The sequence below is a fragment of the Centroberyx gerrardi genome, chromosome 15 (genome assembly GCF_048128805.1).
Source record: "Centroberyx gerrardi isolate f3 chromosome 15, fCenGer3.hap1.cur.20231027, whole genome shotgun sequence".
NCBI lineage: Eukaryota > Metazoa > Chordata > Actinopteri > Beryciformes > Berycidae > Centroberyx > Centroberyx gerrardi.
Window position 1 is genome coordinate 13639013 of NC_136011.1, and position 14226 is coordinate 13653238.

Sequence of the window (14226 nt, forward strand, 5' to 3'; positions counted from 1 at the left end):
AACATGATGTTGAAGAGAGATGAGAGATGTAAACTGGCTTTGTTTCAATCAAAGAGATTGATTCTAATAAAATACACTATGGCAGTTGTGCTTTATCAAGGGCAACATGTAAGTATTGGCAAATATTTTACACAAATTATCATGAAAGATGTGAGAAGGATACAAAAGGCACCACATTGGTGGAAAGACATAATGTAAGCATAATGTAAAAATTATAGACTGACATTAATACTGCAGCAAGATTAGAACTATAAATAGTTGATACTCTTTTCAATTTGTCTAATTTATTATGTATTATTTTAGTGCAACTTATTCAACATGAAGTAAAAATGTACTGTCTGAATGATAGCGCCAACATGAGTTTGAAAAAAAAAAATAAAAAAATAGATTTGAACTTGGCCTCCAGTAGGACTGAATACAATCTTCCATTCCCACATTACTCCTGTTGGTGGTTGTTTTCTCAGGGTGATGTGATGTCTTATATAGCTCATGTATTTGTCATAGAAAAGTTATGATCTTTTATTCTTTTCTTTTTTTTTTTTCAAGTGTTGTTGGAATTAAAATACAAAAACTGGAATGGGTCTTCATGGAGCGTAAAATTAGAGGAGGACAGTACATTTTGACAGTGGAATTTTTAGTCCCATGTTGGGTTTTAGAGTGTAAAATGACTTGATTATTTATTTATTTATTCTTATACAACAACACTACCCTGCCAACCACTGACTGATAGTTATCTCAATTTGGATAGTTGTTGGAGAGCCAGTACAAGCTATGATTTAAAAATGGTACTGCTTTTTATGTGCTTTTAACCGTGAAACTTCCAAGAAATGTAGTTGAACACAGTTGTATTGATTTCCTCTCCTATATGTTTGTTATTTAAAACTATTCTGTTAGGAAAATATTATGCTTTCCAAAATGCATAGCTTTGGATTCAATCAAGCCCCTAGTAAGAATACTCAAGATAGTAACTGTTCCTGAAACATAGTTGCAAAGCCTTGCCTCATACAGTGTTGCTACTTAAATGTTTAACTAGAATGTTTAACTCACTGTAAATCCTATCCATTGCTATACTGTTGTAGTACCCATATGCCTTAATAGTAAAATGCAGGGGCCAAACTATCAACCCTGTAGTCATGTGGCTGCAGGTCAAAGGTCAAATCAATGTCTCCATCCAGTGGCAGCGGAAATGCTTTTCATGCCAGATCTAATTCATAAATTCACAGGTGAAATACCGGCAGAATGTTTGGCTGAAACAGCAGTGGTACAAACACACTTCTTATGTCTCCACAGTTTAAACGTCTGGAATCATCTGCACTTTTTTTTAATACAAATGAAAGCAGCCTCATAGTAGTTGTATTTAAAATGTCACAAGAAATGGTATAAATAAAAGCACTAATGTTTCTGTCTCTTCTGTGTATTTTACTTTACTCTTTCCTTGGTTGGTTTGATCTTAGTGGAATAAGGTTGGAGTCAGTAGTCAGTAAGGATGTTGTGAGCAGATATGTTTGATGCTTCAGAGAGAGGGAAGAAGTCATGAGGCCATTTTTTAATTTCTCAACAGAAATGTAACGTTGTTTTCTCAGTCCTAATATTCAGCTCCCAACTCAGATTTCATGACAGGAAGCCCGGACCGGGCCTTGAAGGATTATTGGCATCCTCGGTAATGATTCTGACCTTGATTGTAAACAGACTTTCAGCTGTGGATCAGGTTCAGTTATTTTTGCCTTGGTATAGTAAGGACAAGTGTTTCTCAAACTTCAATCTGGGGGCTGGTGCAGGTCACTGTAATGTTGCTGAGAATTACCTGTTACATTAGCTTACAAGAGATACTGTACAGACTACTTCTAACTGTATAGATTATTTACTAGGTTTTCTATAGGTATGAGTTGTGATTTTAGGTGATCCCTGAAACTGGCAAAACTAAGGCAATACTCAGAGTGTACATGTCAGCAATCTTGTCTTGCCACAAGGGTTTTGGTGATACATCACTATTCAGTCACTCCTTGTTGAGGTGTTTTCTACTAGAGAGATGCTGATACTGTACTTGCTGCTGTAGGTATTGTAAATTTGGCCATTTGAGCCCATTGCACAGACTTTCATAAAGATGCTTTCCTTGGAAACTGCTCTTCTTCTGACCTTGACTTTGGCTACAGGAGTGAGCGATCTCTGCTCTCTCTATCGAACCAAAATGTTTAGCCATTTAAAAACGGATGTTGGGACAGTCAGCACCACACATTTACTCTCATTAGATGTTTTTTCCACTCGAGGGATATCACTGTGAGATCCTCCTCCTCTCCTCTCTGCACTGTCCATGCCCACTTCATGCACTGGAATGCTGTGTGTCGCAGAGAGCGTGCCTCTGGAGGACAGAGCAACTGTTTGTGTGCTTTGGTGGCGCGTCTGCTGGCCGGCCACTATCCAAACAAGTGCCTTACTCACTGATTTTCAGAGGCCGCGGACTGGGGGTGGCGGTGGGAGGTGGGGCGCTAGTGTGGAAGTTATCTCTACAGCAGCAGTACGGTCAGCAATGTGTCCTTTTACTCATTTCTATCAAAATGACTCGTCTGACAGCTCATTCTCCTAGTCTCTTTCTGTGGAGCTACAAAAATATGTATTTTCTTTAAATCTTAAAACTCATTTTCAGTAGCTTTTTGTGTGTGTGCTCCATTTATCATTTTATTTGCATGTGTATTTTACTTTTTTTAAATGCAAAATTTTGTTGTCAGTTGCTTCCTGACTGAAGTGCCTCTAATGCCTTGTTCTCTTTGCTGTTTTTCTCTTTTTTCCCCTTAAAGCCCTTTGTGACATTGAAAAGTTTTGAAAAGTTATTGATGTGCAGCATTAAGATTACTGCTTTAGGATTAGTGCGTTTAGGAACCTTAGATATTACACCATTGACTCCCAATTTGTCAGCACTGTCACCATTTTTCCTATATCCTTAGCTATGGTCAAGACTGAGATAGGTGGAGCAGATTAACTTTTTTTTTTTTTTTACTCTATTTAGCGGGTGTCAGAGTCAGAGTCCCTGGTCCTTAGGATAACAACACTACTTGTGACAGTGTGCTCAGTCCAAAAGTGTCCTGCTTCCTCAGAGACTTAGCTGCAGCTCATTCATTTCCCCCTTTATTATCAATGTTGTTGTTTTGCTCCATCCCCCCCTCATATGACTTGGAGGTAATGTGAATAACTAAGGCCATGTTGTTGTGGGTCACATCCAGTGTTTCTCTCCAGCTGTCAGTGTGTTATTCAGCTCCTGTCTCTTCTTGTGAAGGCCCACACTATGACATGGGCAGGGCCATACAGCTACCGTTGTGTAGAGGTTTGGACTGGGGTAAATGGTCTGTTATTCACAATACGTGCCTTGAGTCCAATTGCTTACACATTGTTCCAGCGATTCAGCCTCCAGCATTCTGATCCTCCTCAGGACTTTCTGATTAAACTGAGATTCAGCAGGGACTTCATGATATCAGACTTCCACTCTAAAGCAATTAGGCGGTGTGCCGAAGGCTGCTATCTGCTTTAGTTTTTGAAATGATCGATCCTCAGTGATAGAGTAGCTGTTTTTTTAAACTAAATATTTTTTTTCTGAACACGTTTCCGTTTGTTGGCAGTCTCAAGTCGATCACATTTCCATGAAAACTAGACTTACGTTTCATAAATTGATTAGGCAAACACTAGGGCGTACTATACCACGAACCAATCAAAAACTCGTTCTAGTGTCACCTGACTTGAAGTCTGCCAATGATATTCGTTCAAATAGGAAGTAAACAAACGGATCAGAGGAATTGACGACTGAAGCTCAGAAGCTGCGGTTACTGCTGTCAGGTAAGGTGTTTAATTTCAATTATATCATATCGCCGTTTATTTCCATGCATATGCGCGAGCTCTGTCCACCTGACAGCCGTCTGTTCTGTCGGCGGAGAGAGAGACACACAGAGTATGGTGGTTTCGGCGCATCGGCCGACGCTCCCCGGAGTTTCCCGGGGGCACGGTGCCAGCCAGGGCCAATAGCTGGGAGCCGATTTGTTCCCAGTGATCCGTCTGAGATTTCAGCGGGGGTCCCGACGCCGATGTGTCACCGGGTGTCCGGCACCGATGGGTATCAGGCCGACCGGGCCTTGGATCGGGAGGATCAATGCGGCCCGTGGGCGCGGTGGAGAGGACAGTGGCGGAGAGAGGAGACGGGACGCGCTGGAACAGCTGAGATTTTTACCGTTGTCTTAAATTTGACCGGCACAGAATCGGATATATGAGACTGATCTGCCGGTCACCGTTCATGGCCGATCAGCTGAAAACCGGCCAATTCTGGTCACCGGCCGATCGATCGGTGCATCTCTAACACAAATGTATAAGGTCAAAACAACTACAGTTAACCAGTTTAAAGCTGCTTTACAAACCTTCAACCTCCTGTACTGTCTTTTCTCTCCTCTTGCGGGCTCTTTCAATATTTGTTTTGTTGGCATACTGCATGTAGCATTCTCTATGGTAACGTTAGCCAACATGAGCTGGCACATCTGGAATGTGGCTGTCTCTTAGGTCATACTTTTCTACAGCTCTTTCTGTAATTTGGCTTTCTTTTGTGTTGAGATTCACCCACTCCAGAGAACTTTGTGCAAATTTTGTCCAACTTGCAACTGAAAAGTGTATATTTGTTGTACAGCTTGTTACATGCATGCAACACTCCATATTTTTCCCATTTGCATCCAGACATGCTAGCTAAGGTATACATGTGTTTGTTCGTTCGTTCATTCCGACAACTACAATGAGACATTTTTTTTAAGCTTCCGAAATTGTTCGGAACCAAGTAAAGTTTAAGCTAATGTAGTCTATCATACCGCTGTCAGTCCGACCCGCTCTGCATGTTTACATTTTGGGGTCCTATTTAAGCCGTACGCGATTGGTTGATATTTTCAATGACGTTAAACACTACAATCTGATTGGATCATCAACTAGAGCTATCCCGCGATTTGCCTGAGCAGACTGACAATTAAAATATAAGTTTGTGAAAATATATGAGCAAACCAGAGCTGCCAACAAATTTTATTAGACTTTATAGAATTATTTGATATCATACATAAAAAATGGTTTACTCTATCGATGGAGATCGATCAACAACACGAAAAACGTGTTCGGCCCACCATCTACAATAGCGAAACTGTTAGGAAGTGCAATCTAACAACAATTAGATCAAATTCTAGTTATGTGAACATAAAGCCCTCCAACTTTTCAGGTCTGCTGTCCCTCCTCCCTCTGTCCCACTCTGCGGTGCTGCTAAGGATTCTGGGCCCACAGACAAGATGTGACACCTACTGGGCCACCATGTCTGACCTAGTAGAATATCACTTTGCCTCATGAAGGGGCCCACTGAACTACTCTCCACTTTCCCCCCACTAGAGGCAGCCCTGGTCCCGCTGAGGACATGGCGGGAGAGGAGTGATGGGTTGTATATGGTGGACATTACTTTAATGCTGCATCAGGCCTCATGTGTACAGCTGATGGTGTACAAAAGGTTTCAGTCTGGCTGCCCAGCGCAACAATGGTTAACTAACTGCAAAGCAGTCACGGGGCTTCACCTATATTTGTCTGACTTGAGTGTTTATAAGCTATCAATTTTGACCTTGCTGTAGCAGACTCAAACTGCTTTATGGTGGGATTTTCAAGAGGCTTTAAGTATTTATTGATCCCTCTCAATTCATTATAGAAATGCACTCCTGCCCTCTTGACCCGGAGTTATGCATTACAGGTATGGCTACATCGCAATGCTAAAGCTGCTGAAATGTCACACAAAAGAAGATATAGAGCAGATTTTATTAAGATGACTGGAAAAGCACCATAGGAGAAAGGAGAACCAGAATCTGATAAGAACAAAGGCCCTTTGGTGCTAATGCTAAGTTAATGCTAATTAAGCTAATAGCAATCATGCAAACTTGAGTAGGCCTACTCAAGTTTAATGAATTATTCTGAAAAACTCATGGTATAAATCCACCCATCGTTTAGTCACTATTCTTAACTAAATAGTGTATGTCATCAATCTGCATATTTAAGAACCTGGATGACAGCATCTGGACACATTGGCCTAATCATAGCAAACTATACAATAATGCTACAGCCATGTCAATACTTAGTTTATATATATGTAATGAATAATGAATGAGATTTTTTTTTCCTTTCAAACATTAGTAAGCAAAGTGGTAACCTCTAGCCATCAGAGTTTATGTGAAAATGATCTAATAATCTTCATCCTCAATTAGTGGTTGCATGGACATATAATTTTTCATTGAGGATTTGCAACATATCGTCTGTTATTTAGATTCATATTGCAAGAGAGCATCTATAGTTCAGTCAACAAGCCACAAACCATTTTAGCCTAATCCAATACAACTTTCACATTACAGTAAGTTATTTTTTCCCCCTGCAAATCCTGTTTGATCTGTCAGTGCCCAATTCCCGGAAAATGTAATTCGTGGATAATACTCATATGTGCCCTTAGCAAGACAAATGATTTAGAATTATGAAATCATATCTGCAATGTCTTTTGACTGAGGTTGTGTAATAGCATCTCTATCATTTTCATTTCAGTGTGGTATATTACTTCTGCTCTAGCCATTAGAGATTGTTATACTGAAAATAGTTGAAAATATCAAGAGAATTCTACTGTGCTTGGTTACACATCACTAATATAAAAACGATATTTTACTCATTCACAACACATTTTAACCTTTACCCAAGCCTGTGACTGATTTTCAGATGCTCTGCTACATAGTATTTGGGCTACATCACATTCTGGATACTTCAGTTCAATCAAAACAGAAATGAATCACAAAGGAAAAGCACATTCTGTCCACCACCATCACCATTTATTTGCGGGAGAAAGCGCACCAAGAAACAAAAATAGTTTTGAACATTCGTTTTTAGGAATAGGTGAAAACAATCCCTAATTATGTTAACTCTTTGCACATTACTGTATAGTTTCTGAAATCAGAAAAATAAGTGGTATTTTATATTGTAAACCTGAAACGCAACATGCTTGTGTGATCATCACCACAAAATGTAGGAAACACTAAGACTCATTCATTAAAATCAGGATTCAGCTGCAGCACAAACCTAACAGGCAGAGAAGAATGCATTTTGTCGTGGTGTTGAATAACTGAAAACTGCTGTGGTCTCCAGACGTCAGTAGTATTGTATACGAGCCTCTGGGCTGCTTAGAGCGGCCGCTCAGAGAAAGCAGTGTAACTCTTCACACGTGCAAAGAAGAAGGGTGTGTACATCTTGTCCAGGTCAAACGCAGTGACAACGGTTTCTCCAGTTGATCTAAAAGCAAAATTGGTAAAGCTTTATTTTCAAATAATGGAAATGGATTAAAATCTTCTAACAAGCCATTACGACAATCTCTTTCGAAAACTGTGTGTTGTGCAAAATCATCCTTTCACTGTGGCTGTTGGTAGAGAACTCAACTCAAAGCCACAATAGCCAAACCCCCGTACCTGTAAGTGATGTGGCAGGAGTGGTGGATCCAAACCAGCTTATTGAAACGCTGACGCCCCCCAGAGGACAACTGCAGTCCCACGTGGAAGCTGTGCTCAGCTTCGGGTGCTGGGTTCCGCCTGCAGAACCGGTTCCTTGGAATCTCTGCCACCTTCTGTTCAGATACACTGCAGTTAACAGGCTGAGCCATGAACTGGCCATTTAGTGGCATTTTAACTATTCTTTGAAGGTGGAATTTAAAACCGTTTCGTGGGTGAGTGTTGAGTGTTAATGAGTTACTCAGTAACACGTTACAGTGATGGTATTTCTTTTTCCAGTAAGGAGCAGTGTAACAAATTAATCTCAATTTCAGTAATAATAATGCAGTAACAACTTTTGTTATATCCACACTAAATATCAGGTTCAAGTTGAATGATAAAAAAAACAAAAAAAAAAAACCAAACTCCCACCCCCATCCACGATTTGTTTTCCTCATAATTAGTTGTCCTCCTCACACACTAACCTAGCTTAGATGAGAAATAGCAGAAAAATATTCCCACCCCTTTGATTTTATTGAGCAAAAGGATGACAAGAATATTGGATATCAACAGATTTTGGTTTCACAGATGCACAGGCAAGGCAATTTGAGTTATCCCAATTTCCGAAGGTAAGATAAATAAAAAACAGACAGGAAGTGTTGTTATACCTACAGTATATCCCTTTCTCCCCTTGACTAGTCAATTGATCAAACAAATGGTTCCTTCCACAATCAGTTAAACCAGAGCCATATTTGTAGAATTAAATAAACTATAGTTAAGATAGTTGAATCGATGAATAGATTAATTGTAATTTTGTTAAACAGCTCTGTCAAACAAACCAATTATCTTAGAAAACATGCAATAAAATTTTTCTAATTTCAAATACAGTTGAAGTGGCAGTTAACATTGTTGCTGAAAAGTCGGTATGACTCAACGGATTCACTTTACACAGCTTTTGCGGTAAATAGATGAGACAAGACTCGACCTGTAGGGATACAGGTAAAGTAGAAATATCGATCCCACATTTTCACCCCATCCCACTAATTCCTCAAACTCGTACTCACCTCTTCCTTTCTCTTACAGACAACAACAAAAACTTTGGTTTGATTGTCTGTCTCCTGTGACAGACGGTAATGACCAAGCAGAACAGAATCCATTCTGTGAGTTGAAAGAAAATACAACCATCATGTGAAAACGTTTTGCACTCGCCTTCTGAAGTCTTTGACAGTATAATTTCCATTCAAACTGATGGTGTAGAAAACAGCAAAGGGTACCTGGTGCTCCTACTACGCAAGCGAGGAACAATCGACAACGGGTCCTCAGGTGTGGTCAGCATCATGGCTTGGCCATCAGGGAAGAAACGAAGGTACCTGTGACAAAAATGATACCATTTACCTCTGATCTCTATACAGTTAAGTCAAAAGTAATGATGAGAGTGAGAGTCAAACATCTACCTGTAGAATTCAACCTGGTGCCAAGCCCTGTAAAACCCATCCAGGGATTCCTCTCCTTGACGAATGTATGCAGTCTTGCTGATATAGACACCTGCGAGAAACACATCAGAACATGAAAAGCTAAACTTGCATTGCAACATTATCATCGCTTGTGCACAGAATAGTACTGTTGGAAACAATAAGTACAGTTTCTCAAAGATTTGCAATTTATTATATGCTTGATTACCATCAAAACGGACACGGGGCCTCTCCAGAAACATCTCCCTCCAAGAGTTGAAAGGTACAAGCTTGGTGCATTTGCGTCCCCACACTCTTAAGCAGGCTGAACGCCAAAGCTCTGGTTCCCTTAAGAGAAATCAACAGGCAAAGAATTTAAGATTGAGTGAACCTGAGAGCATCATCTGGGCCTGTGTGCTTGCTTTTAATTACTCTATCAGTTATACTGCAATTTGAGATATGCAGTGAGCTTTCAAGATCATTTTGAAAGAAAAACAGCTTTTAATGACCTTGTTCTTATTTTCAATCCCCATTCTGGCCCCTCAGCTTTCCCAAATCAGCTATTTTGAGAAGCTTTTCAGAGGACACACGAAGCAAAACCTGAGGAAAGCAAGCTGCAGACACACAAGCTGGAAATATTTTATCTGTTATGACGGTGGGCTGACCTTGCACAAATGTAGAACCCACGGCAAACTAAAGAGAGCTGCTCCAGGGCTCGCATGTCCAGATCACTCGACACAACCCAACGAAATATGTACATCAGGACTTCTGGTGGCAAGGCTGCAGTCAAGCAAAAAAGGAACAATTTAGGAAGAGTGTATACAGGGTGATAAAAAGCTCAGCCAAACTGAGGATCTAATAACGTGACTGAATGCACTCTACCTGAAATGTGCATCTGAGTCAATTCCAGCTCAGGAGTACAGATCTTTGCAGAGGCGCCTTCCATAGCAAGCTGCTGCTCAAAGTAGGCAAGCAGATCCTCTATCTCACCATCAATGTCATTCTCTTCCATGCTACAGAAAAATACAGTGTTCAGTTTAAAATAGTGAGCATATCACTGGCTTCCAAACATGCATTCTACACCATCTTATAGAGCTTTTTACCCCTTTTCCCCATTTTGTAATACTAGTTTCAGACACTTTGTTAGCCAGTGGTGGCTCTCAATCCCTTTTCCGGTCTTTCTCAACCCAGAAAATACAACTGAAGGAGACTGGACTGCACCACTATACTGCACCACAAAATAGTGGGAAAAACTGACTGCAAACATGAGGCAGTGAAGTTGAAAAGCCCAGATTTAATGAGTTAAAGGGGACAGGGTGGACCTACGGCAATTACTGTACTGTCTCTTCATAGACTAGCTTGTACTGTGAAGCTGCTTGTTTCTCAAACATGATAATAGACTTGCACTTAAAAGGCCATTCAAATGCGATGAGGAGGTGTGGTGTTAAAATGTGAGAATTCAGATCCTAGGATAAACAGAAGTTTTGTTGTATATGAAGTATGTAACCTATATGACATAGTATAGGATGTATATGTATATACTGTATGTATGATGTAGTATGTATATGACATGTACTGTATATGATGCTATGTAAAGCCCTTTGAGGACATACTGGTGATAAAGGTCTATATAAATAGAAGACAAGGCAAGATAAGAAGACCCCCCCCCCCCACACACACACACACACACACACACACACACAAAAACAGAAAAAAAATAGCTTACTAGTTTCCCCCAGCTCGATCTGTGTCAGGAGGCCGGCTGTAGTTGATTTTAAACTCTATGTCTGGCACAAGCTGCATTGCTCTTCGATAGTACTTGATTGCTACAAGTAAAAATGTCAAATTATAACTCAACAAGAACATTAAATTAAAATGCTCAAGCAAAACAATTGCTGAATATTGTTTTGGTTTCGGATCCAGAAAAAACAAGTCCATACAGGCGGTAATTACCCAAAGCACAATTACTGCAACCACATTCAAACCTACACGCATTCAATTTTTCCTATTCACTGATGATTAGAGGTGCTTGTATTATGCAAATTTCTATGAATTTGTAATGTGATATGATGAAACAGAATAAGGACAAAGCTTATGGTAGCATTTTCTGCAAACTTTTCCTTTTCAGTTACAACAGCCTATGTATGTTTTAATAAAATTTGAATTTGTGAGAATTATGGTTGCTTGTTGTTTAACCTGTCACCTCTACCCTTCCTTTCAATGGTGATTTTCTTCCCCATCTATCCCACAAACATACCTTCATAGACAGCGCCACTCTGCTCTTCATCTACAGCTTTCAAGAACAGCTCTGTGGCCTGAGATAAGATGACTAATGTCAGCAATATAACAGTGTTGTGAAGTTTAATGCCCGCACTCTACAGTAAATGTAAAAACATGGTCTGAAGAAATAACGGTACAACTTACTTTTTCCTCCCGAGCCCGGTCTTGTGTCCTTTTGAGATCTGCAGCTCGCAGCATTCCTTTAGTCAGCCCACTTGCTCCAGAGTTGGGTTTGAGTTCAGACATCCATTGAGCTCTGAACACATTGAGCTCCAGCTGCCATTGAATTAAAACATTCCACAAATGTCAAGTCACAAATGTCGTGGGCTTCACAGTTCTTAGTTTTACCATCAACAAAACAATTGGTTCAATATTCAATCAAACATGTACAGACAAATTTTAGGCTTACAGGTACCACAGATGTGGCATTGCAAATTGCAAAATCCATGAAATGGAGATCACACATGTTGAGGTGGTGAGCTCCTAGGGCTGGGGTAGAACAGCATGTGAACCAACCTGTTTGGTGCTCCACCCAAGAAATAACTAAGATTATTTCTTTCCAAAACTAGATTTGGTGTGTCCATGCAGCCAGCAGCTAAGCCAGTTTACAGAGATCTTCTTTAATAGCTTGCCAATTCAAAAATGCCATCTCAAACTCCAGTAGTGTGAATAGATGTTAACAATCAAGCTGCTAAACTGCTGGCTCGTTGTGTGAAATGATTCATTCTTTTGACAACAAGAGTTTTATTGCCATGTTCTCTCCCAAACAAAGGAAGCTGCTAAAACTTTCTTCGTGTGTGGTTTCTCTGGTGTGGTGGCTGCACAGGTAAAAAAAATAAGTCTACATATAATCCAGGTACGGACTTTCATTCTCACTGGAACAGTAGTATCATTCTTCCCTCATGAGCCAAACATTTCTTTCATATCCTGATGGGAATTTGGGTTAGGGATAGCTTCAGTGTTGGCATTTAGTGTCATGTCAATAACAATGGCTAGGTAGAAACTAGAAAACCAAAAAAGAAAAAGCTATTTATTATGGTTTATGTCCATTGAGGATATCTTACTTGAAGGTTTGGGTCATCTGAACCTTCATCTTCATCCTCGACCGTACCACCAAAATCTGCATTTTCTTCAGCCTGCTAGAGTCAATAGTGAAATATTACTCAACTTATAGGATGTATCACAGGAACAGCTTGTCCTAGACACCCAAGTAGCATGCCTTCATCTTATTCTGCTCAGGCTGTACTAACACCACTACCTCTGTGGCGGTTATACAAATTTGCTGTCCAAACAAAAGCTTTGGAAAACATCTCTAACTTGAACTAGACTGCCTTTCCTCCAACACTGCAGCACATTAAACTAACTCTGACATGAGAGCATTTACGGTCAGAGCACTTTACAATATCATCTCTTTGTGGCGGCATTGATTCTAACAGGAAGCTTGAAATCGAAGTCTTAAATTGTACAGTGGCTGGCAGGAAGTTGGTCATGTTAATTAAACATGCTCCTGCTAGGCAAAACAATACACAGATGAAATTGTAAACATTTCCAAACCCTTTTAGTTTACATGCCAGACTTGCCTAACCCTAACCCTAACAGTTCCTACAAATGTAGAATCTGGTTAACAGGCAAAAGTGGATTCTTAAGTGCATTCTAAAGTGAGATAGGATTTAGCATTTGGGACGTTCCTGTGACGTGGCCCGTGGGAGGTCAAGCAAGAGCAAACATGATTTAATAGGCCACGCCCATTCCACTCATATGTCAAAGGCCAGACTGCCCGGATTATCTGCTGTCAATAATTTGCCAAAACTCTGCAACTTGTTCAATGCACTTGATTGCTGGTGACATTAATTCCCAATGTCGGGAACTCACTTATCTGATAAAACCAATAGCACACGAACGTAACTCATGTCTCGCAGATGTAAACATCAGCTAATGCTAACTACTTATTTGGTATCAAAAATAGAATGCCTCTGCAGTATCATGTAAGCATGTCAAGTTACCGTTAACTCAAACACAAACTATTTGACTTAGTGGCTAGCTAGTTAACCCTCAGTAAACACGGAGCAGCGAAGGAGACACGTCAAGCAAAGCAACTGCACTAACGTAAATAAGTACTTGCTATGCAGGTGACGTTAGCTAGCTAGCTGGCTAGCAAGTTCTAAAACACACATTTCTGCCTAAATAACTGCAAAAAGAACGGTGGCCGACCATGATATCTTGCATGAGAGGTCTTCTCTGTTTCTCCACAAACGAGCAAAACTAGATTTTACAGTTCACGGTCAGAGAAACGCACAACACAACGAACATATTTGCGGGCTCGCAGGAACGCAGCCATTTCGATGACTCGCCTGGAGCTTCTGAGACACAGGAAGTCAGGAACTATGCGAAGTCGGAGCGGAGCGGGGCGGAACGGAACAGAACGGAACGGAGGAATACGCAAGGAGACGCCCTCCTTTCCTTTGGAGTGCTCTGCTCTGTGGCTGTGCTAAAAGTGGCCCTCAAGCAGCACTCAAGCAGTGAAAATTTAGCAGTAAGCCACAAGAGGCCGTACTTCACAGTGATTTTAGAACAGCCAAACGCCTCTCAGCTTCAGCTGTTCTAAAATAACTGTAAAAAAAAAAAGAAAGAAAGAAAGAAAGAAAAAGAAACAATGCAAATGCTCTGTAAATATTTTTAATAACATAGCCTAATAGGCTATGATATAATGTTATTCTCCACCAAGCAATGTAGTTATTGAACAGTAACTAAACAAAGCGGCCACAGGTGTGCGTTTATCAGATATTTCGAACGTGACTCAGTCAATCAGAACTGAGGATTGAAACTATCCATAACAGTTATAGCCAGAATTCAGAAATCTCATGAATTTTTATTTTTTATTTTTATGACTTGAATCTAACCATTACATTTCACAGTTAATAGTGTTGTGGTTCATTACAGTGTCAGGGTTAGGGCATGAAAGTATGACATTATTATGTGTTAGCCTACAC

The 14226-nt window shown here is 40.3% G+C and overlaps 1 protein-coding gene across 2 annotated transcripts; it reads right to left on the bottom strand.

The window, feature by feature from the left end:
• Window positions 1-6835: 6835 nt before the first annotated feature.
• On the bottom strand, window positions 6836-13582 carry fbxo9 (F-box protein 9). 2 transcript variants are annotated; one of them, XM_071913292.2, is made up of 13 exons: window positions 13448-13582; window positions 12301-12372; window positions 11381-11512; window positions 11214-11271; window positions 10683-10782; window positions 9839-9969; window positions 9622-9736; window positions 9186-9304; window positions 8960-9050; window positions 8780-8875; window positions 8570-8663; window positions 7488-7642; window positions 6836-7314 (listed from the first exon to the last, which is right to left on the bottom strand). In XM_071913292.2, exons 1-13 carry the CDS (start codon window positions 13460-13462, stop codon window positions 7206-7208), a joined length of 1287 nt encoding a protein of 428 aa, XP_071769393.1. In that variant the 5' UTR covers window positions 13463-13582; the 3' UTR covers window positions 6836-7205. The 2 variants fall into 2 exon arrangements, with proteins under 2 accessions (XP_071769393.1, XP_071769384.1); XM_071913283.2 differs by having other exon boundaries at window positions 12301-12375.
• Window positions 13583-14226: the final 644 nt, after the last annotated feature.